We start from the raw sequence: 25,020 nt of genomic DNA, 5'->3' as shown, positions 1-25,020 counted from the left end.
ACAAAATCAGTTACCCTCAGACTTTGAAAAATATTTTAAAGAAAATTATTTTTTAATTATAAAGACTCTTAAAATATCATTTTTATGAGTTATGGGCAATATGTTCACTAAAATCCTGATGCTAAGCATGTTTCTAAAATAATGACCTTTTAAAATAGCTCACATTGTTTTACATTTTTTATGATCATTTCTGGACCTTAAATTGCCAGTGTTTATTTGTTAAAATAGTGATTTTGAGGCAGGTATTTTGCACAGCAGTTAACTTGCTGCTTGGAATGTCCAAATCCCATATCACCATCTGACTTCTGGCTACTGTAATCATCTAGCTTCCTTCTAAAGTGTAACCAGGGAGGCATCAGCTGTGAATCATGGGCTTGGGCCCCTGTCAACCATATTGGTGACTCAGGTTGAGTTCTGGGACCCTGGCCTTGGCCTGGCCCAGCCTGGGCAATTGTGGGATTTTTTAAAAAATATATTTATTTATTTAAAAGTGAGAGTTACATAGAGAAAGGAGAAGCAGAGAGAGAGGTCTTCCATCCGTTGGTTCACTGCCCAACTGGCTGCAACGGCCAGAGCTGCACCAATACGAAGCCAGGAGCCTGGAGCTTCCTTCAGGTCTCCTATGTGGGTGCCTGGGCCCAAGGATCTGGGCCATCTTCTGCTTTCCTAGGCCATAGCAGAGAGCTGGATCAGAAGAGGAGCAGCCAGGACTAGAACCGGCGCTTCAAGCCAGGGCGTTAACCGACTGCGCTACAGCGCCAGCCCCAGTTGTGGGATTTTGAGGTGTGACCCAGTGGATGGAAAATCTTGCTCTCTCGCGCTCTCTCTCTCTCCCCTTCCCTCCAAATCTACCTTTCAAATGAAAGTGAAAAATAGAAGGTTTTGCACATAAAATATTGTGTTAATGAATTACTTTTTAAATAACGTCTTTAATTTACCTTTTTGATTCAAAAGATGCCCTAAAAACTCATTAAAAAGAAATACTGCATGGTCTCCCTTATATGTGGGAGCTAAAGTGAAAAACGAAAACAACAAAGAAATGCCTGTATCAGTATTGCTGTAAATATGCTTTTTACAATTTTGTTTTATATCTTTTTCAAACAAATTGTTAAGAATGGTATACTACTATAATTTTAATGATCTGTGATTATTTTGAAATTCAGCATGTTAGTGAAATTGACATATTTTAATTTGATGGCAGTTTATAGTCTTTGCCTATATTTCTGTTGAACCGTGATATTTTTAGTTTTTACTTGTTGAATTCTAGTGGAGCATTAAATCTTTAACTGTAATGTAAATACAAAATTTTATCTCAGAAATTAAAAAATGAAAAATTATATATTTGAGTCTCAAAATATTGTAGGCTTTATTCATATGGAGTTTTTTGAAAATTCACATCTGGTATCTATTTTTTAAAAAAATATTATAATTTAATTATTTGAAAGGCAGAGTTACAGAGAGAGAGGGGTAGAGGCAGAAGCAGAGAGAGTTCTTCCATTTGCTGGTTCATTCCCCAAATGGCCACAATGGCTGGAGCTGGGCTGATCTGTAGACAGGAGCCAGGAGATTCTTCCAGGTCTCCCACGTGGGTGTAGGGGTCCAAGGACCTGGACCATCTTCCACTGTATTCCGAAGCAGATTAGCAGGGAGCTGTATCAGAAGTGGAACAGCTGGGACTTGAACCGGCATCCATATAGGATGCCAGCACTCTAGATGGCAGCTTTACCCAGTATGCCACAATGCCATCCCCTTTTAAATTTTTGATCCTTACTTATCTTTAGTTTTTCTTTTTCCATATCTCTTTAGGTATAAAGCTTAAGTCTGCTCTATAAGACAAAAAAATAACTTGCTGTCGCTCCCCCTCTTCGTGGAGGAACGACACAGGACCCTGCGCTGTTCTCTTGTCTGCTCGGCCCTCCCCGGGTTTGCTGCTGGTTCTTCCCGGGTTGGCTACTATCCCTTCCACCTCCGTGGAAGGGCAGTTCCCCCTGGCCACATTCCCCACTTCCGCAGGGGAGCGGCACACCGCCGGCCGGCTCTCTCGGGGGCTGCACGGATTCCCTTAGATGTTCCCCATAGATGTTTTTGGTGCATGCCGTCTCTCTCCTCCTTTATAGTCCTCCTCCGCCAATCCCAACTCGGCCGCCCCCACGCCGAGTACGCTGCTCTCCAATCAGGAGCAAGTCCTACAGTTAATTGGTTGAACTGGAGGCAGCTGTGCGGAAGCTGTTTTCTCCTCTCCCAGCGCCATATTGTAGGAGAGCAGATGCATAGAATAAGTCTTAATTCCAGTAACAGTCTAGTCCGAGCTGCTCCCCACACTTGCTTGATTCTAATTACTTTTACACTGTTTTTCTCCTTTTGTTGGACTCTCATAGCCTTTAACGCATGGTCTCATCCACACATCTCTTTTAAGAATCAATTACTGCGGGCCGGCGCTGTGGCTAAATAGGCTAATCCTCCACCTTGCAGCACTGACTCACCGGGTTCTAGTCGCGGTCGGGGCACTGGATTCTGTCCTGGTTGCCCCTCTTCCAGGCCAGCTCTCTGCTGTGGCCAGGGAGTGCAGTGGAGGATGGCCCAGGTGCTTGGGCCCTGCACCCCATGGGAAACCAGGAGAAGCACCTGGCTCCTGCCTTTGGATCAGCGCAATGCGCCGGTCACAGCACACCGGCCGCAGTGGCCGTTGGAGGGTGAACCAACAGCAAAAGGTAGACCTTTCTCTCTCTCTCTCTCTCTCTCTCGCTGTCCACTCTGCCTGTCAAAAAAATCAATTATTGCTTTCTTTAACACTAAAATCTGTTTTTATATCCTACAGTTGCAGTCACAACTCTTGAGGGTCACCCGGTGCTCTTTCAGTCCTTGTTCTACCATCCTTCTCAGTGGCAATGGCTAATAGCAAGCACATCCCTCCCTCTGCGCCCCTAATCCCACTTCACTTCTTTTTGTTTTTAAAGATTTATTTATTTGGGGCCTGGTGCCACAGCTCACTTTGTTAGTACTCTACCTGTGGAGCCAGCATCCCATATGGGCACTGGGTTCTAGTCCCGGCTGCTCCTCTTCCAGTCCAGCTCTCTGCTGTGGCCCGGGAGGGCAGTGGAGGATGGCCCAAGTGCTTGGGCGCCTGCACCCGTGTGGGAGACCAGGAAAAAGCACCTGGCTCCTGGCTTCAGCTTGGCACAGCACCGGCCATAGCAGCCATTTGGGGGGTGAACCAATGGAACGAAGACCTTTCTCTCTGTCTCTCTCTTTCTCTCACTGTCTGTAACTCTACCTGTCAAATTAATAAATAAATAAAATCTTTAAAAAAGATTTATTTATTTGGAAGTCTGAGTTATACACAGAGAGAAGGAGAGGCAGAGAGAGAGAGAATGAGAGAGATTGAGAGATTGAGAGATTTTCCATCCATTGGTTCACTCCTCAATTGGCTGCAATGGCCAGAGATGTGCTGATCCGAAGCCAGGAGCCAGGAGCATCTTCCGGGTCTCCCACACAGGAACAGGAGCCAAGGACTTGGACCATCTTCTACTGCTTTCCCAGGCCATAGCAGAGAGCGGGATCTGAAGTGGAGCTGCTGAGACTCAAAATGGCACCCATATGGGATGCCGGCACTGAGGTGGTGGCTTCACCCACTATGCCACAGCACCACTGCTCCCCCCACTTCACAGCTAAAGGGAGCAACCCCTGAATTTTAGTTCCTCCACTTTCTGTAACTCTTTAAAAATTCTCTCAAGGTTCCTCAAATATCAAGGCTTCAACTAACATTCTGTAATCTGTATTTCTAGACCAAGACCTCTTCCCTGGGGTTAGTTATACTTTGGTCTCTTCATTCTAGTTCACTTCTCAACCCCACACTCAGTTTTCTCCATGTGGATTACTTCTGTAGATACCTGGTATTGTACTCTTCTGTTGATTTTGTAAGAGTTAACTTTCTAGTGTTGTTTTCATTAATGTTACATTTTGTCTTTTACTATTTTAGGTTAGATTTCTCGATATGAGCATAACAAATTTGTTTTCAAAACCTAAAATAATGTGATACTTTTTTATTCTATATTAGTACAAACTAATTGTGAGCTGAGTAGAAAACTGGGTTAATGTCAGGACTTCCTTGGAAATGGTAGAGACTAAACCTATAGTAATTGTCTCATATTGTAATACTAGCATCAGTACAAAAAAGTAATACTTACATACAATTTATCCATGAGTACTAGCAGATTCTTTTTTTATAAAAATAGAAAATAAATGTAGACGGTATTTACTGACAGAATGCCACCACCACCACTTTCAACCAGATGTGCTTTGAAAATGCATTATACTTTCAATTATCCTTGCTACTGTATGAATACATATACATATGAAAACACAGATTTCAAAATGACTAAAAATACCTCATCATTCATTTTCATTTTAGTCATTTCTGTCCCTTTTTGCTTGCCAAGGTGAATGATCAGAATTTTGTCTTTGAATACTATGGCCTTCTCTTTTGCAGAAAGATGTCTCTGGGTGTTGTTTTGCTCTTTTTCAACCTAGAGACACATTTCATTAACTTTTTGGTCTTAAAACATTTGAAAAGAAAAAAATCATAAAGAGTAAGAGCAGAACCTAAGAAAAAATAAATGTTACAAGAAAGCAACCTACTAAAGACCTTCTTGTCACTTGAATTATTCAAAATTTTTAGAAATATTTATGTATTTATAAGTCAGAATACAGGGTGGAAGACACACACACACACACACACACAAACAGATTTTTATCTGGTTCACTCCCCAAATGACCGCAATGTCTGGGCCTGAGTAGGCTGAAGCCAGGAGCTAAGAGATTGTTCCAGGTCTCCCACATAGGTATAAGGGCCCAAGCACTTGGGCCATCTTTACTGCTTTCCCAGGCACATTAGAAAGGAGCTGGATCAGAAGTGGATCAGCTGGGACTCAAACCAGTGCCCATGTGGGATGTCAGCACTGCAGACGGCAGCTTAACCTGCTGTCCCACAGCACCTGCCCCAATTATTTAAAGTTTAATAGGAGAAATGACAGCCAAATTCTTCAAAGCAAAAATACTTTAAGTACAGTCACATGTTATCATAAATGAAGTTTATTTATAAAACGTTTTGCTAGCTTCACTATAATTTAAAAGCCATTTATAAACTATTTATTTAACATAAAATGTCTACATTAACACGTGAGTGACTAATCTCAATTCGCCATTTTTTGCTTCATGCAGGAAGCATGTACTGAGTCTCACTAGGCGCCGTGATTTACAATCAATAATTTTAGCAGTAAATATCATAATTCATCTTTAGGATAACAATTTGTGTTATGTTAAATCTAAATGATATCTTTTTTAAAAAAGATGTATTTATTTATTTGAAAGGCAGAGCATACAGAGAGAGAGGAAGAGACAGAAAGAGACCTTCCATCTGCTGGTTCACTTTTCAAATGACTGCAACAACCAGGTCTATGCCAGGCCAAAGCCAGGAACCCGGAATCGGGTCTCGAATCATAGGGATGACAGGGACCCTAGTACTTGGGCCCTCTTCTGCTGCTTTTGCAAGTGTATTAGGGAGCTAGATCAAAGTGGAATAATGGCCGGCGCTGCGGCTCAATAAGCTAATCCTCCGCCTAGCGGTGCCGGCACACCGGGTTCTAGTCCCGGTCGGGGCGCCAGATTCTGTCCCGGTTGCCCCTCTTCCAGGCCAGCTCTCTGCTATGGCCAGGGAGTGAAGTGGAGGATGGCCCAAGTCCTTGGGCCCTGCACCCTTGGGAGACCAGGAGAAGCTCCTGGCTCCTGCTTTTGGATCAGCGTGGTGTGCTGACCGCAGCGCACTGGCCGCGGTGGCCATTGGAGGTTGAACCAACGGCAAAAGGAAGACCTTTCTCTCTGTCTGTCTCTCACTGTCCACTCTGCCTATAAAAAATAGTGGAATAATGAGGATGGGGACCAACACTCTGTGTGGGAATGCCAGCATCTGCAAGCAGCAGCTTAACCTGCTACACCACAACACTGACATTAAAGTTTATATAGATACATATATAGATATAAATATAGATATAGATGTAATAATATTTATAAAGAATAAAGCAAAGATTAATTTACCTGATTAAAATTATTTCTTACAGCCTCCAATTCCATTTTTAGTGTTCTTAGGGTCAGTTCAAGTTGTTTCACTGTCACTTCCTTACTACATTGTTCTTCTTTCCTTCTTAACTGCTCCCTAAATTTTTAGACAATGCATGAGCATTACCTGTTCTATTTTACTTGTTTTAAGGTAAATATACAGTTACATATGCTTATCTTAAAATTCAGTTTGTTAGAAACCAAAAAAATCATTTTGTTATCATGATGTTAGTATGTTTATTATAATGAAATATCTGTGTTCTCAAGTATCTTTATTTTTTAATTTTCCTGTTACTAATTTATCATTTTAATCTCTTCCAAAGGCAGATATACTTGAAAGGTAGTGGTGAAAGAATGTTCTGATAATTGATAACCAGTTTATCAAAAGGAATTTTGAAGTAAAGTTACAAGTCAAAAATTACCTTTTCTTCACATATTCCTAATTAATTTTGATTTACGAAAGGTGATTTAAATTAATGAATCTTTAATGATTGCTATTTATAGTTGTACATAGTGGTTAGAAAAGATTAATCTTTGGGAAATACATGTATCTCTAAAAACGATTTAGTTTGAGACATTACCTTCGGATTTCTTTCACAAAACTTTGATTACTGTTATCCAAGAGTAGGCTCTTGGATACCCCATACATTTTATGTATCCTTCTTTTCAGTATGTTTAGTTCATATTGTTGACTACAGTGTAACCTTGTAGGAAATTTAAAAATTCATTTTGGAACAGAAAGGAATTAAGAGTCCAAGCTAGATATCAGACCCAGGTACTCTGATAGGGGATGACATCGCAATGGACATCTTGTCTGCTGCACTTAGGCTTGCCCCTGAAGGCAATTGTTAAATGGAAAGCATCTTGTTAAATTTTCCCTGTAGCCATGGTAAGAAATAATCACCCACAACCAGTTTTAAATCTCTTCAGTTAATTAATGACTACTAGCCTCACTCTCCAACTAATCAAGTCAAATTTTCATTTCTGAAAGATGGCCTGTCAGAGATAAGCCCTGTCCATAAATGTATCACAAAGGTCAACCAATCTCGCAGCTGGGGGCTATAGGAGACACCAGGTTTAGAGAGTGAGGTAAGGGCAGACTGTGGCATCCCATGCCACTGGGGATATAGTGCATGAGGGAGAACCTAGCAAGCTGAAGACCAATATCACTGATGAACAAGATAAAAAAATTCTCAGCAAAATACTATCATGGATGTGCTAACAAATGTGTGCAAAATAGGCCATGTTTTCAAGTAGGGCCTAGTCCTAGAGTGAATCTATTGCAAGGTTAAAGGGATAACATATACCAAATTTTGATACATACTACTAAGTTACCCTTCAAAAGAACTTCCAATTTTATTTACCAACACTCTATGAAAATGTTTTTGTCCTCATATTCGCTTGGTTATTGTCTTTTTTTTTTTTGACAGGCAGAGTGGACAGTGAGAGAGAGAGAAAGGTCTTCCTGTTTGCCATTGGTTCACCCTCCAATGGCCGCCACGGCTAGTGCGCTGCGGCTGGCGCACCGCACTGATCCAATGGCAGGAGCCAGGTACTTATCCTGGTCTCCCATGGGGTGCAGAGCCCAAGCACTTGGGCCATCCTCCACTGCATTCCCGGGCCACAGCAGAGAGCTGGCCTGGAAGAGGGGCAACCGGGACAGAATCCGGAGCCCGGAAAGGGACTAGAACCCGGTGTGCCGGCGCCGCAAGGTGCAGGATTAGCCTAGTGAGCTGCGGTGCCGGCCAATTGTCTTTTTTTTTTTTTTTGACAGGCAGAGTGGACAGTGAGAGAGAGAGAGAGAAAAGTCTTCCTTTTTGCTGTTGGTTCACCCTCCAATAGCCGCCACGGCAGGCGCTCTGCAGCCAGCGCACCGCGCTGATCCGATGGCAGAAGCCAGGTGCTTCTCCTGGTCTCCCATGCGGTGCAGGGCCCAAGGACTTGTACCATCCTCCACTGCACTCCCTGACCACAGCAGAGAGCTGGCCTGGAAGAGGGGCAACCGGGACAGAATCCGGAGCCCGGAAAGGGACTAGAACCCGGTGTGCTGGCGCTGCAAGGTGGAGGAATAGCCTAATGAGCCACGGCGCCGGCCAGTTATTGTCTTAAAAATATAACATGCATCAGTATGATTAGGAAGATAATATTTAAATATTTATTTGTATTTTTTATTATAAGGCAAGACTGAAGATCCCTAGTACATGTGCAGAAGTTTATATTCATTAATATTAGCCCAAATCAGAATTAGTTTGATAGGACAATAACGGTCATCTGTAAAATATTGCTGCAGGCTCACCCATTATGTTCTTCATCCTCTTTAGTAGGAAATTGCTGGTGATCAGTTTTTCCACTCTCTCTCTTTGTTGAGTTAATGTACCACCACCACCATGATCATCATCATAAGGGAGGTTTTCTGATGTTCCCATTTCATTACTTTTGTGTGTCTTTATTTCCTGTTCAAACTTTAATGAAAAATTTCATATTAAGTTACTCCTTGTGCAATAAAAAACATTTTTATGGATGTTACTATTTGATTATTAACTTTATCATGATTTCAGTCAATGAAATATTTTTGGTTTACTTAGTTTCATCAATACATGTCATTGAAGTTTTTGTAAATTTTTTGTTTCAATTATTCTTGAATTTTCAAAACTTCCAAATGGGGCCTCTCTTAATTTTACTGTTTTATGCCCACTTACTCTTCACTGTATAACATTTTTATTCCTTATTTGGCATAAATAAAAAGACAAAGACATAAAACGTGTTGTGTTCTGTCTTCACCACCTAGATTTCATAGTAAGCAGCCAGATGAGAGGATGTGCCATTGTGGAGCTTCAGTAACAACACTTTCCCTTCTGTGCAATAAGCTGTTCTCCCCCTCTGCTGCTTTTTAAGAAAAATTTATTTCATTTTTTTGAAAAGAAGAATGACAGAGAAGAAGAAGGGTGGGGAGAGGAAGAGATACTCTCTCCTATCCACTTCTTCACTCCTTACATGGCCACAACAACTGGGGCTGGGCCAGGCTGAAGCCAGGAGGCAAGTGCTTCCTTCCCGGTCTCCCATGTGTGTGCAGGGGCCCAAGCACTGCAAGCGGGGGTCTTAACAAGTCTTCACTCATTTGCATCCTGGGATATCAAAGAAGTGAAGGAGTCCCTGAAATATATCAACCAAAGTTTGCCTTAAAGGAACAAGGGGAATCTACTGAAGTGTAATGTGGTATTGACAAAAACGAGGTCCTTGCGCTGGCCCCGTGGCTCACTAGGCTAACCCTCCACCTGCGGTGCCAGCACCCCGGGTTCTAGTCCCGGTTGGGGCATAGGTTCTGCCCAGTTGCTCCTCTTCCAGTCCAGCTGTCTGCTGTGGCCCGGGAAGGCAGTGGAGGATGGCCCAAGTGCTTGGGCCCTGCACCAGCATGGGAGACCAAGAGGAAGCACCTGGCTCCTGGCTTTGGATCAGTGCAGCGCTGGCTGTAGCAGCCCTCTGAGGGGTGAACCAATGGAAGGAAGACCTTTCTCTCTGTCTCTCTCTCACTGTCTAACTCCACCTGTCAAAAAAAATGAGGTCCTCCCTACAGTTCATATTTAATAACTGTAAAATTTTATAGCTAGAATATATTTAAGTATTTATTTTAGTACTGATAATGAGACTAGCACAAAGAAGGGTTAACGATTGATCAGAGCTTCCAAAGTGGCCTTCCCTGGCATTTTATGGCACTATAATGGTGATAATATAATTCCATAATGCAGAATCATATGAATTCATCAAATTAATCAGATAAATTAGGATTGTGTTATTGGGAAATTACTGAATACCTTCATGGGGGGGGCATAAAACCTCATATACTTTCACTGTTAAAGGTAATATTTCTAAATTTTTTGTTTGTTTTAAAAACTCAGTGTACCTTCAGAACTTAACTTTCTTTTTTTTTTAACTTTTATTTAATGAATATAAATTTCCAAAGTATGATTTATGGATTACAATGGCTTCCCCCCCATACCGTCCCTCCCACCCACAACCCTCCCCTTTCCCACTCCCTCTCCCCTTCCATTCACATCAAGATTCATTTTCGATTATCTTAATATACAGAAGATCAGCTTAGTATACCTTAAGTAAGGATTTCAGCAGTTTGCTCCCACACAGAAACTTAAAGTGAAAAATAATAGATGATTTTTTTAAATGATGATGAAATCAGATCAGACCTATTGTCATGTTTAATCCCAGTGAGAGTCAAGTTGGGTGTTGATAATTTCTTTTTTTTTTTTTACAGAGGATCAGTTTAGTATACATTAAGTAAAGATTTCAACAGTTTGCACCCCCATAGAAACACAAAGAGAAATATATTGTTTGAGTGCTCGTTATAGCATTAAATCTCAATGCACAGCACATTAAGGACAGAGATCCTACATGAGGAGTAAGTGCACAGTGACTCCTGTTGTTGACTTTACCAATTGACACTCCTGTCTATGGCATCAGTAATCTCCCTATGCTCCAGTCATGAGTTTCCAAGGCTATGGAAGCCCTCTGAGTTCTCCGACTCTTATCTTGTTTAGACAAGGTCATAGTCAAAGTGGAAGTTCTCTCCTCCCTTCAGAGAAAGGTACCTCCTTCTTTGAAGACCTGTTCTTTCCACTGGGATCTCACTCACAGAGATCTTTTGCCAGAGTGTCTTGGCTTTCCATGCCTGAAATACTCTCATGGGCTTTTAAGCCAGATCCGAATGCCTTTAGGGCTGATTCTGAGGCCAGAGTGCTATTTAGGACATCTGCCATTCTATGAGTCTGCTGAGTATCTCACTTCCCATGTTGGATCACTCTCCCCTGTATTTATTCTATCGGTTAGTGTTAGCAGGTACTAGACTTGTTTATGTGCTCCCTTTGACTCTTAGTCCTTTCATTATGATCAATTGTGAACTGAAATTGATCACTTGGACTAGTGAGATGGCATTGGTACATGCCACCTTGATGGGATTGAATTGGAATCCCCTGGTATGTTTCTAACTCTACCATTTGGGGCAAGTCGGCTTGAGCATGTCCCAAATTATACATCTCTTCCCTCTCTTATTCCCACTCTTATGTTTAACAGGGATCACATTTCAGTTAATTTTCAACACTTAAGAATAACTGTGTATTAATTACAGAATTAAACCAGTCATATTAAGTAGAACAGACAAAAAAACTACTAAGAGGGATAATGTATTAAGTTGTTCATTAACAGTCAGGGCTATGCTGATCAAGTCACCGTTTCTCATAGTGTCCATCTCACTTCAACAGGTTTCCTTTTTGGTGTTCAGTCAGTTGTCACCGATCAGGGAGAACATATGGTATTTGTCCCTTTGGGACTGGGTTATTTCACTCAGCATGATGTGTTCCAGATTCCTCCATTTTGTTGCAAATGACTGGATTTCGTTGTTTCTTACTGCGGTATAGTATTCTAAAGAGTACATATCCCATAATTTCTTTATCCAGTCTACCGTTGATGGGCATTTAGGTTGGTTCCAGGTCTTAGCTATTGTGAATTGAGCTGCAATAAACATTAGGGTGCAGACCGCTTTTTTGTTTGCCAATTTAAATTCCTTTGGGTAAATTCCAAGGAGTGGGATGGCTGGGTCGAACGGTAGGGTTATCTTCAGGTTTCTGAGGAATCTCCAGACTGACTTCCATAGTGGCTTGACCAGTTTGCATTCCCACCAACAGTGGGTTAGTGTCCCTTTTTCCCCACATTCTCGCCAGCATCTGTTGTTGGTAGATTTCTGCATGTGAGCCATTCTAACCGGGGTGAGGTGAAACCTCATTGTGGTTTTGATTTGCATTTCCCTGATTGCTAATGACCTTGAACATTTTTTCATGTGCCTGTTGGCCATTTGGATTTCCTCTTTTGAAAAATGTCTATTGAGGTCCTTGGCCCATCTCTTAAGTGGGTTGTTGGTTTTGTTTTTGTGGAGTTTCTTGATCTCTTTGTAGATTCTGGTTATTAACCCTTTATCTGTTGCATAGTTTGCAAATATTTTTTCCCATTCTGTCGGTTGTCTCTTCACTCTCCTGACTGTTTCTTTTGCAGTACAGAAACTTCTCAATTTGATGCAATCCCAATAGTTGATTTTGGCTTTGACTGCCTGTGCCTCCCGGGTCTTTTCCAGAAATTCTTTGCCTGTGCCAATATCTTGAAGGGTTTCTCCAATGTTCTCTAATAACTTGATGGTGTCAGTTCATAGATTTAGGTCTTTAATCCATGTTGAGTGGATTTTTGTGTAAGGTGTAAGGTAGGGGTCTTGCTTCATGCTTCTGCACGTGGAAATCCAGTTTTCCCAGCACCATTTATTGAATAGACTGTCCTTGCTGCAGGAATTGGTTTTAGATCCTTGATCAAATATAAGTTGGCTGTAGATGTTTGGGTTGATTTCTGGTGTTTCAATTCTGTTCCATTGGTCTATCCATCTGTTTCTGTACCAGTACCATGCTGTTTTGATTACAACTGCCCTGTAGTATGTCCTGAAATCTGGTATTGTGATGCCTCCGGCTTTGTTTTTCTTGTACAAGATTGCTTTAGCTATTCGAGGTCTCTTGTGCCTCCATATAAATTTCAGCACCATTTTTTCCAGATCTGAGAAGAAGGTCTTCGGTATCTTGACTGGTATTTCATTGAAAATATAAATTGTTTTTGGGAGAATGGACATTTTGATGATGTTGATTCTTCCAATCCATGAGCATGGAAGATTTTTCCATTTCTTGGTATCCTCTTCTATTTCTTTCTTTAAGGTTTTGTAGTTTTCATCGTAGAGATCTTTAACGTCCTTGGTTAAGTTTATTCCAAGGTATTTGATTGTTTTTGTAGCTATTGTGAATGGGATTGATCTTAGAAGTTCTTCCTCAGCCATGGCATTGTCTGTGTATACAAAGGCTGTTGATTTTTGTGCATTGATTTTATACCCTGCTACTTTGCCAAACTCTTCTATGAGTTCCAATAGTCTCTTAGTAGAGTTCTTTGGGTCCCCTAAATAAAGAATCATGTCATCTGCAAAGAGGGATAGTTTGAGTTCTTCCTTCCCAATTTGTATCCCTTTAATTTCTTTTTCTTGCCTAATAGCTCTGGCTAGAACCTCCAGAACTATATTGAATAGCAGTGGTGAGAGTGGACATCCCTGTCTGGTCCCAGATCTCAGTGGAAATGCTTCCAACATTTCCCCCATTCAATAGGATGTTGGCCGTGGGTTTTTCATAGATTGCTTTGATTGTATTGAGGAATGTTCCTTCCAAACCCAGTTTGCTTAGAGTTTTCATCATGAACGGGTGTTGTATTTTATCAAATGCTTTCTCTGCATCTATTGAGAGAATCATATGGTTTTTCTTCTGCAGTCTGTTAATGTGGTGTATCACATTGATTGTCTTGCGCACATTAAACCATCCCTGCATACCAGGGATAAATCCCATTTGGTCTGGGTGGATGATCTTTCTGATGTGTTGTTGCATTCTATTGGTGAGAATTTTATTGAGGATTTTTGCATCTATGTTCATCAGGGATATTGGTCTGTAATTCTCTTTCAGTGCTGCATCTTTTTCCGGCTTAGGAATTAAGGTGATGCTGGCTTCATAGAAAGAATTTGGGAGGACTCCCTCTTCTTCGATTGTTCTGAATAGTTTGAGAAGAATTGGAGTTAGTTCTTCTTTAAATGTCTGGTAGAATTCAGCAGTGAATCCATCTGGTCCTGGGCTTTTCTTTGTTGGGAAGGCCTTTATTACTGTTTCAATTTCTGTCTCAGTTATGGGTCTGTTTAGGTTTTCGATGTGTTCCTGGTTCAATTTAGATAGGTTGCATGTGTCCAGGAATCTATCCATTTCTGATAGGTTTCCCTGTTTGCTGGCATACAGGTCCTTGTAGTAATTTCTGATGATTCTTTTTATTTCTGTGGTGTCTGTTGTTACATTTTCTTTTTCATCTCTGATTTTATTGATTTGGGTCTTTTCTCTTCTTTTTTTAGTTAGTTGGGCCAATGGGGTGTCAATTTTGTTTATTTTTTCAAAAAACCAGCTCCTCGTTTGGCTGATTTTTTGTAATGTTTTTCTTGATTCAATCCTGTTGATTTCTTCTCTGATTTTAATTATTTCTCTTATCCTACTAGCTTTGGGTCTGGTTTGCTGTAGGTTTTCTAGATCGTTGAGGTGAATTGAAAGCTCATCTATTTGGTGCCTTTCCAATTTCTTGATGTAGGCACCTATTGATATAAACTTTCCTCTTAACACTGCTTTTGCTGTATCCCATAAGTTTTGGTATGTTGTGCTGTTATCCTCATTTACTTTCAGAAATTTTTTGATTTCTCTTTTAATTTCTTCTATGACCCATTGTTCATTCAGGAGCATGTTGTTCAATCTCCACGTGTTTGCATATGCTCTAGGGATTCCTGAGTTGCTAATTTCCAACTTCATTCCTTTATGGTCTGAGAAGCTGCATGGTATGATTCTAATTCTTTTGAATTTGCTGAGACTTGCTTTATGGCCTAGTATGTGGTCAATCCTAGAGAAGGTTTCATGTACTGCTGAGAAGAATGTAAAATCTTTAGCTGTAGGATTGAAAGTTCTGTATATATCTGTTAGATCCAATTGGGCTGTAGTGTCATTTAAATCTACTGTATCCTTGTTGATCTTCTGTCCTATTGATCTGTCTATTTCTGAGAGTGGAGTATTGAAGTCCCCCAGTACTATTGTATTGGGGTCTAAGTCACCCTTTAAGTCCATTAACAAATCTTTTAGATAAACCGGTGCCCTGTAGTTAGGTGCATATACATTGATAATTGTTATATCTTCCTGTTGAATTGATCCCTTAATCATTATGTAGTGTCCCTCTTTGTCTCTCTTAACGGTTTTTGTGGTAAAGTTTATGTTGTCTGATATTAAGATGGCTACGCCCGCTCTTTTTTCATTTCTGTTGGCATGGTATATCTTTTTCCAGCCTTTCACTTTCAGTCTGTATGGATCTTTGTTGGAAAGATGTGTTTCTTGTAAGCAGCAAATAGATGGGTTTTGTTCCTTAACCCAATCAGCCAATCGGTGTCTTTTAACTGGACAGTTCAGGCCATTCACGTTCAATGTGACTAATGATAAGTGGTAACTTTGCCCTACCATTTGCCAAACATAATTTCTAATATACGCTTTAAATTCCCTGTGATCTTTTGCTGTGAGGTTTCCTTCCTTGGTTTCCTTCCTTTATCTTCTTTCATATTGATGACTGTGTTTCTTTGTTTCTGTGTGTAACACATCTTTAAGCATCTTTTGCAGGGCTGGACGAGTGGCAACAAATTCTTTCAATTTCTGTTTGCTATGAAAAGTCTTTATTTCACCTTCATTCACAAATGATAGCTTTGCAGGATATAATATTCTGGGCTGGCAGTTTTTCTCTCTTAGTACCTGGGCTATATCTCGCCATTCCCTCCTAGCTTGTAGGGTTTCTGATGAGAAGTCAGCTGTGAGTCTGATTGGAGATCCTCTGAGAGTAATCTGACGTTTCTCTCTTGCACATTTTAGGATCTTTTCTTTATGTTTCACTGTGGAGAGTTTAATTACAACGTGCCGTGGCGAGGGTCTCTTTTGGTCGTGTTTATTAGGGGTTCTGTGAGCTTCCTGTACTAGGATTTCTCTGTCCTTCTCCAAACCTGGGAAATTTTCTGCTAATATCTCACTAAAAAGGCCTTCTAATCCTTTCTCCCTCTCCATGCCTTCAGGAACTCCTAGAACCCGAATGTTGGGTTTTTTAATAGTATCCTGTAGATTTCTGACAATATGTTTTAGATTTCTAATTTCCTCTTTTCTTTGGTCTGACTGTATCCTTTCCTGTTCTCTGTCTTCTAAGTCCGATATTCTCTCTTCTGCTTCACCCATTCTGTTTGTAAGGCTCTCTATTGTGTTTTTCATTTGATCTATTGAATTCTTCACTTCAGTCACTATCACAGTTTCCTGTTGTACTAGTTGTTTCGTTTCATTTCATTTTGATTCCTCCTTAATATTTCATTTTCACGAGAGAGATTTTCTATCTTGTCCATTAAGGATTTCTGTAGTTCAAGAATTTGTTTTGAGAACTTCTTAATGTTCTTATCAATATTTTGAGATCTGCTTCTTGCATTTCTTCTATGTCATCATCTTCATAATCTTGAATTGGGGTGTCTTTTTCATTTGAGGGCTTCATGGTGACTTCCTTGTTTTTATTACCTTGGTTTTTGCGTTTGTTATTTGGCATATTGGAGATATTTGGTTTCTTCACTGTGGTGCTTTTTCTTGTTATACTATGACTCTAGATTAAGTGGACTATCTGTTTTTGGTGGAGCCTTAGGGCTTGAGATGGGTGTGGCCTGAGAGCTCTGTTTGGTGTGCCAAAGGTGACACTCCCAGGTTAGGCGTGGTAAACCTCTCTCTCTCTCTTTCTTTTTTTTTGATTCAAAAGGGAAGTTATTCTGCACAGCTGAACGAAGTTGGAGGTAGTTAGCAGGCAAATGATATACCCACAGGAGCCAGAGATCGGAAGCTCTTTCCCAAGGACCACACAGGGAATCTGTTCGGCCCTCAGAGTGGGCTCAAATTCTCCTTCAGTCTCCCGCTGGGTTGCCAAAGTTACGGAATTGTAGTGTCTCTGGAGAGTACTCACGTGAATTCCGTGAGTTCTCTCCCCCACCGTCTCTTTTTTCACAGTCTCAGTTCAGTAGCACCACAAATTTACTAGGTCCTAATCTCCTGTTAATTCGCCCCGCCCAGAGTCACGTTTTTCTGCTAGGCTCAGGGCCGGTGCAGACCTGAGGTCACTCTGCTTATGACGTATGTCCAAGATCGCGCCTGCTCTTTGTCTTGCTCGCCCTTGAGAGGTGAGCAGAGAGAGAGAAACCTGTGTCCGTACCAGTTACCTTTTTTTTTCTCTCTCTCTTCCAGCTAGCCTTGTGAACTTCCCACCCCCGCCCCCGGGGGTCGTTCCCTCTAGTCTCCTCTCTCCGCTTGCCCGCCAGTGTCTCGGGCTATTGAGGTTCGGCTCACCTCACGTTCCTGCGCTGGTGTGTTGAGTCTGCCGCTGGTGTCCCGAACTGTGGGCTCCCACACTCTCCACGCAGGTCCGCTCCCCTTCCAGTGCCGATGTGTGGACTCGGAGCCCTGGACGTCCTAAGCCTCCCTGCTGTTGTCTGTGTGGCACGCACTCCCCTTCGAGCACTGGTGCGCAGACCCTGCAGCTTCCGTGGCTCCGTCCCGCGGCTCAGAACTTAACTTTCTACTTTGAAGTTAAATACTGAATTTTTGGTGAAGGTTTATGGTATGTATTTAAAAACATACTCATCAAGGCTTATTGTTCTTTATTAACCAACATGATCTAAAATACTTAAAGTGAGTGGTTGTGAACTATAACTTCCAATGGTTGGAGTGAAACAGATAAAATTACATAATGAAGGCACAATAATCATATTCATTAGTTTTTTGCAAATCTCATGGTTAGATACATTTTTGTATTCCTTCTCCATGACTGTTTTTTCCTATTGTATTATCATTTTATTGCCTTTTTGTTTGAAACATGTGCCTCTTTTCATTTCTGTTGAGCAGGTATGCCCAAATTCCAAAAGCTTCTCTTGACTACCTGGCTGAGGCATTCATCTGGTGTCTAACTTCCAAGTAGTGATATTCCTCTTGATTTTTTTGTGTGTCATTTGAAAGTTAACTCTTGGTATTCATTCATTTAAACTGTGGCTACTACTTCTGGATTCATTTTTTTTCCATTTTATGTATCACAAAAATTTTCACTTGTGTTAAAAATGTTTAGTGTTTACTCTATTATCATTTTCACATTATAATTCATAATGAAGATCAGAAAGATTAGCTAGTACATTCTGGGGACCTTGGATAGAAATACGCCCTAAAGACATTTTAAAATCTAGGTTCTTCTTTCCCCAGGAAATGCCTGGACTAATAAAGAGATGGGCACTCCAATTGCATCTTTTTCCCATAATCAAATTATTAATCATTAAATTAGAAGGTGTATCATTTTTATCACAACACATATTCATCTCTGGTTCCTGAGATTTCTAGTCTCAATGCAAAAGTAGAAAATTAAATTGGTTGTTGTGACTCTCAGATGTATTTTATGACAGTGAAAGTTCTTAAATGAAATTTATGTAATCAAGTGTGGGCAAATAAAACATAGAAAGTAATTATAATATAATTGTTGAACTTCTTACTGTATATTTAGCTACTCCCAAATCATTGGATTGTTAAAAAAGTACAAAGTAACTTATGTTAATTTAATAGAAGAGAAAAATGCAAACAAGAAGACTTAATTTTGTCAGTGTTTATTTGATACTGCACTTGATCTTAGCCAAAAAGCCGAGAAGCTATAGTGTCAGTGTCTATTTGAAATAAACTTAATTCATCATGTGTTAAATTGATTACAAATGAATTCGGAAGTTATTTTTGATAGGATAGAGGTTTACTAACTTAAAAACATTTTACATTACTATACCTTCAATAATGATCCCCTACATATATTTTAGAAAAGTAACTAACTGCAAGGTAGGCAAATGTTAAATTATTAGGGACAAAATAAATTGATCCTAATTAAAGAAATTCCTAAGCTTAATTCAAATTATTTACTATGACAGTTTGAAGTACCTGTTCATATAATCTGTCCCTGTCTACTTCTACTATATTATAATATCCAATAATGACAGTGGCTAAAATATTATATAATACTTAGCTTTTTTTCTGCTTAAAATATAACAAGTTAGAAAGTTGTCTGTACTTATCAAAGGTCCCATGCTAGAAATTGTGACTCTTAGTAAGCAACTGGGGGCCGGTGCCGTGGCTCACTAGACTAATCCTCCGCCTGAGGCACTGGCACACCGGGTTCTAGTCCCATTCAGGGCGCCAGATTCTGTCCCAGTTGCCCCTCTTCCAGTCCAGCTCTCTGCTGTGGCCCGGGAATGCAGTGGAGGATGGTACAGGTCCTTGGGCCCTGCACCCGCATGGGAGAACAGGAGGAAGCACCTGGCTCCTGGCTTCAGTTCGGCGCGGTGCGCTGGCCACAAAGCGCCAGCAATAGCGGCCACTTGGGGTGTGAACCAACAGAAAAAGGACCTTTCTCTCTCTCTCTCTCTCTCTCTCTCTCTCTCTCTCTCTGTCTAACTCTGCCTGTCAGAAAAAAAAAGCAACTGGGTTGATTTTTTACCGAATTTTCTCCCTGAATGTAGATGCTCAAGCATTCCAAGCAGATGAAATTTTTAACTTTGACATTAAAGTCTAGGAATAAAAAACTGCAAATTTTGAACCATTGGCAATGATTATTTTTTCAGCCAACTCAATGGTCAACAACATAATGTACAAAAATTAATGACTTAATCGTATGAGTCAGTATTTTACATTACTTTTTGTATCATGGAAGAATATATGAATGGGAAAGCAAATAATAGTTAGGGTTTTTTTCCTCAATTCCAAAGTTCTGAATTCCAAATTCTTGTTTTTAACTAAATATTTTATATTGACTATTAAATTACGATCTATTAATTTTAAATCTGGTATCAAATATATTTTCACTTGGTGTATGCTGTAACAATAATATACTAAAGCAAATTAAAAATATCAAACTGTAAATTTAAGTTTATACAGACCTGTGGCTGGTTATTTTGATTTCCTTTAAGAATTTCTTGCTTTTCCCAGGCTGTAATTTGTAAGTCATTGTGTGGTAGAGAAAAACTATTTTTTTCTATTTCAGCTTCTATGTGTTTATCATTGTTTTTACTCCAATTGTCACATAGTAGCTTCTTGATCGTTTTCCTCTTTGGCTTTGTTTTCTTGTAAGAGTCTGTAATAGCAGAAAAAATTTTTCCTGTATAGTGACTTTTATTGTAATCATATGCTGTGTTTCCTTGGTGTAAGTAAGCTCCAAATATAAAAAGGCTTTCTAGACCACCATAGCGAGGAATGTGTCCTAAGCCTAATACATTTAATGGATTGTAATTTGCATTGTTAAGACTAGTTTCCTTGACAGATCTGTATAATTACTTTAATGTGCCACATGGAACAGATATAATCTGTAATCTTTATAAAATAAAGATATAAAATAACCACAATATAGAATCAATCCAGGTGTTACATTGACAGATGAACAGATGAATGGATCAAGAAAACATGGTTATATATACACAGTGGAATATTATTCACTCACAAGCATAAAATCCTATCATTTGCAGCAACATGGATGAATCTGGAGGACATTATATTAAGTGAAATAGATCAGGCTAAGAAAGATAAAAACTGTGTGTTCTTACTTGTGAAAGCTGAAAAAATGGATCTCATAGAAATACAAAGTAAAACAGTGATTATGAGAGGCTGGAAAGAGGAGGGGGGAGGGAATGGAGAGAGGTTGGTAAATGGGTTCAGGAGTACAGTTGGATACAAGGAATAACTTCCAGTGTTCTAGAGCAGAGTAGGATAACCGTCTTTGTACGAATAGTCTTTACTTATTTTAATCAGCTTTTATTGTGTGCCAGATAAGTGTTAGGCACTGGGGTTTAAAGGATGTAAATTAAGATGACATAGATGGCTCTTTTTTTTTTTTTGACAGGCAGAGTGGACAGTGAGAGAGAGACAGAGAGAAAGGTCTTCCTTTGCCGTTGGTTCACCCTCCAATGGCCGCCGCGGCCGGCGCGCTGCGGCCGGCGCACCGCGCTGATCCGATGGCAGGAGCCAGGATCCAGGTGCTTTTCCTGGTCTCCCATGGGGTGCAGGGCCCAAGCACCTGGGCCATCCTCCACTGCACTCCCTGGCCACAGCAGAGGACTGGCCTGGAAGAGGGGTAACCGGGACAGAATCCGGTGCCCCGACCGGGACTAGAACCCGGTGTGCCGGCACCGCTAGGCGGAGGATTAGCCTATTGAGCTGCGGCGCCGGCCTAGATGGCTCTTTTATGGATGATTCCTGACCTGAGATTTAAAGACTGAGATTAGTTTAAAATATGTAGAGGACAGAAAAAAGTGACAGCATGCAAGGCATTATCAAGAGAGGGGAAAACGTGAAACAGGGATGTAGTTGTCTGAAAAATAGGGGCTGGTGAAGCGGACATCACCAAGAAGTTCAGTGATGCCAGAGAGAAGGGCAGACATAGGGCTGGTGCTGTGGTGTAGCAAGTAAAGCCGCAACCTGCGGTGCTGGCATCTCATGTGGGCACCAGTTTGAGTCTCGGCCGCTCTACTTCTGATCCAGCTCTCTTCTATGGCCTGGGAAAGCAGTACAAGATGGCCCAACTCTTTGAGCCTTTGAACCCACATGGGAGACCTGGAAAAGCCCCTGGATCCTGGCTTCAGATTTGCACAGCTGTGGCCATTGAGGCCATTTGGAGAGTAAACCAGCAGATGGAAAATCCCTCCCTCCCTCCCTCCCTCCCTCTCTATTTCTCTCCATCTGCCTCTCTGCAACTCTGCCTTTCAAATAAATGAATAGTAAATGTTCACCATTGTTACTCAGTGGAAGTTTTAGAGCCATTAATCATGAGAAAGTACTCAAAGGGATACAGCTGGGAAAGGAGGAAGTGAAATTATCCTTATTTGCAGATGACATGGTCCTGTATATAGGGAAAATGAAAGTCTCCACTAAAAGACTATTGGAATTCATAAAAAGTTTTTTAAAGTTGCAGGACCAAAAATCAACAGCCTTTGTAAACACAGAGAATGCCATGGCTGAGAAAGAGCTAGTAAGAGTATTCACAATAACTACAAAAAATTTAATACCTTATAATAAATTTAACTAAGGATGTGAAAGATCTCTACAATGAAAAACATTATAAAACATTTATAAAAACATTATAAAACATTAAAGAAAGAAGATAAAAAGTGGAAAAAATCATGCTTGCTTGTGGATTAGGAGAATATCACCAAATTGTCCAAGTACCAACAGCAATTAAGAGACTCAAAGAGATGCCAATCAAAATAACAACATTTTTCTCAGATCTAGAATAGCGATGTTAAGATTGCTATGGAAGCTATGAGACCCTGAATAGCTACAATGATCTTAAAGAGAAACAAAGTTGGAGGCACAACCATACCAGATTTCAAGACATACTAAAGGGCAGTTATAATCAAAGCAGCCAGGTACTGGCACAAAAATAGACATGTAGACCAGTGGAACAGAATAGACACTCCAGAAATTAATACATGCATCTATAACTAATTAATCTTTGACAGTTAGCTAAAATCACTCATTGGAGAAAAGAAAAGGTGCTTGGAAAATTGGATCTACATGTGCAGAAGAAAGAAAAAATACCCCTACTTTATGCTTTCTACAATAATAAATTCAAAATGAATCAAGGATATAAATCTAGGGCAGGATGCTATCAGTTTACTAAAGAAAAATGTCAGGGTACCTCTACAAGACATTGGCATAGGAAAAGACTTCCTGATAGGGGCTGACGGTGTGGTGTAGTAGGTAGAGCTGATGTCTGTGGTGCCAGCATCCCCTATGGGTGCTGGTTTAAGACTTGGCTACTCCACTTCCAATCCTGCTCTCTGCTGTGGCCTGGGAAAGCAGTGGAGGACAACCCAGGTCCTTGGGCACCTGCTCACACATGGGGGACCCGGAAGAAGCTCCTGAATTGCGGTCATTTGGGGAGTGAATCAGCAGATGGAAGATTCTCTCTCTCTCTCTCTCTCTCTCTCTCTCTCTCTCTCTCTCTCTCCCCCCTCTCTCCCCCTCTCTCCCCCTCTCTCCCCCTCTCTCCCCCTCTCTCCCCCTCCCTCTTTCTAACTCTGCCTTTCCAATAATAAAATTAATTAAATAAATAAATAGCTCAAGAAAACCAACAGCAACAAAATAAGCAATCCAATTAAGAAATGGGCATCAGGGCTGTCACTGTGGTGTAGCAGAAGAAGACACTCCCTGTAGTGCCAGCATTCCATATGTCTGTCAGTTTGAGTTCTGGCTGCTCCACTTCTGATCCAATTCTCTGCTATGGCCTGGGAAAGCAGTAGGAGATGGCCTAAGTCCTTGGGCCACTGTACCCACGTGGGAAGACCCAGAGGAGGCTTCTGGCTCCTGGCTGTAGACCTGTGCAGCTCTGGCTGTTGCAGCTAATTGAGGAGTGAACCAGTGGATGGAAGATCTCTCTCTGCTCTCTTTCTCTCTCTGTGTAACTCTGACTTTTGAATAAATAAATAAAATCTTTAAAAAAATGGGCAAAGGTCTTGACCAGGCATTTTTCAAAAGATCAAATTCAAATGTCAAATAGCTACATGAGAAAATACTCAGGATCACTAGTCATCAGGGAAATATAAATCAAAACCACAATGAGGTTTCACCTCAAACCTCTTTAGAATGTCTCTTATACAGAAATCAACAAATATCAAATACTAGAAATGATGTGGGGAAAAAGTTACCCTAATCCACTGTTGGTGAGAATGTAAACTGCTATAACCACTGTGGAAGACAGTATGGAGATACCTCAAAAATCTGAACTTAGACCCACTGAATGTCCCAGCCATCTGCTTCCTGGGAATTTACCCAAATGAAAAGAAATCAGTGTATGAAAGAGTGATTTTGTAATCCAAAAGCTGTACTTTGGAAATTTATATGTATTAAATAACAGTTAAAAAAAGAGTGATCTGTACAACCATGTTTATTGCAGCTCAATTCGTAATAGCTAAGATATGGAATCAACCTAATGTCCATCCACTGATGACTGGGGAAATAAAATGTGGTATATGTACTACAAGGATGTAAAAAGAATGAAGTCCTGTGTTTCACAACAGAATGGATGCAACTGGAAACCATTATACTTAAATAAGCCAGTCCTCAAAAGACAGATACCATGTTTTCTCCGATATGTGGCAATTAATATAGAATACAAAAAATTTACAGGGATGAAAGGGAATCTTGTGATATGATTGCTTATATACCTGTGGAACTGTGGTCTTCCTACTTTCTATTTGTTGAATGTTGTAGTTAGTGGTGAATTAAGCATGTGATTATAGAGTGGATTAAAATTATGTCACTGCAAAAAATTCACTATTTAAAAGGTTAAAAACAATTATTTTATCATCCTCCACCCGATATACATGTTTCAACTACTTTTTTTTACTTCCTGTATCCTCTACCTTTCTTACTCTTATTTCCTCTTTTTCACTTCTGTGTGTCTTGATTTTCCTCAGATCAAAAATTCCCTTTAAATGGAACTGAAATTCAGTTTCTTCAGTGGCACTCACAATTTAAGCTGTTGTTGATGGCTGATAAAATGCAAAACTTATCAGCATTTTACTTACCTTTTTCCTTACTATGCATATAATAGGTTAGTTCCTTTTATTATTAGAACTTATCTGTGCTCATATTTTAGACAAACATTCTGTCAAATGACTTTTAAAAAATTAGCTCTTACCTTGTAGTTGTTCATTTATATCTTTCCTTCTTTGGTCAGCAGGCCCATATTTGCCAACATGTTTCTGAAGAGGACATTTAGAAATATGCTGTAATAATTAGTGTCAACAATAAGTTATATAAATACTTCACAGGTTCTAAGCAAAGAAACAAATTTCAAATTTTAAAAGCAGTTCAGCTTACAAGTAAGAGAAGCATATATTGATACTAAAGTGAGTTTTTCCCAGTAAATATCTTCAAAAAGTTATAGCAATATTTAAGAGCAGTATTTATTTCCTTAGCTTCCCAAATATGGTAGGCACTTATTTACACATTTTTCTTTACATATAATATAAAAATAACAGGAAATATGGTTATCCCGTTTCATATGCCCTGGCCATTCCCCAGTGCTAAAAACAAATTGATATTTGAATGAGATCCACTGTTCCAGGACTCGGTCCATTCTTTCCTCTTCCTGGACTATCACAGGGATGGTGCATTCTTACCCTTTAGGCAGCAGCTTCAGTACCAAACTCAGAGGGATCTTCTCTGA

The 25,020-nt window shown here is 40.3% G+C and overlaps 2 protein-coding genes across 3 annotated transcripts in view; one reads left to right on the top strand and one right to left on the bottom strand.

Moving 5' to 3' along the window:
- The window catches only part of LOC138847136 (ankyrin repeat domain-containing protein 26-like), a 271,305-nt gene that overhangs the window by 19,357 nt on the left and 226,928 nt on the right, over positions 1 to 25,020 (bottom strand). The window contains exons 4-6 of the mRNA XM_070064933.1: positions 24,490 to 24,577; positions 19,736 to 19,929; positions 4,389 to 4,526 (exon numbers count right to left, since the gene is read on the bottom strand). Of these exons, the coding sequence (XP_069921034.1) occupies positions 4,389 to 4,526; positions 19,736 to 19,929; positions 24,490 to 24,577 (420 nt within the window). The remainder of the gene's footprint in view (positions 1 to 4,388; positions 4,527 to 19,735; positions 19,930 to 24,489; positions 24,578 to 25,020) is intronic.
- The window catches only part of LOC127486342 (transport and Golgi organization protein 1 homolog), a 91,651-nt gene that overhangs the window by 33,988 nt on the left and 32,643 nt on the right, over positions 1 to 25,020 (top strand). The gene's annotated exons all lie outside the window — the stretch shown is intronic.

The sequence above is a fragment of the Oryctolagus cuniculus genome, chromosome 19 (assembly GCF_964237555.1).
Source record: "Oryctolagus cuniculus chromosome 19, mOryCun1.1, whole genome shotgun sequence".
NCBI lineage: Eukaryota > Metazoa > Chordata > Mammalia > Lagomorpha > Leporidae > Oryctolagus > Oryctolagus cuniculus.
This window is presented reverse-complemented; position numbering and strand designations above follow the sequence as displayed.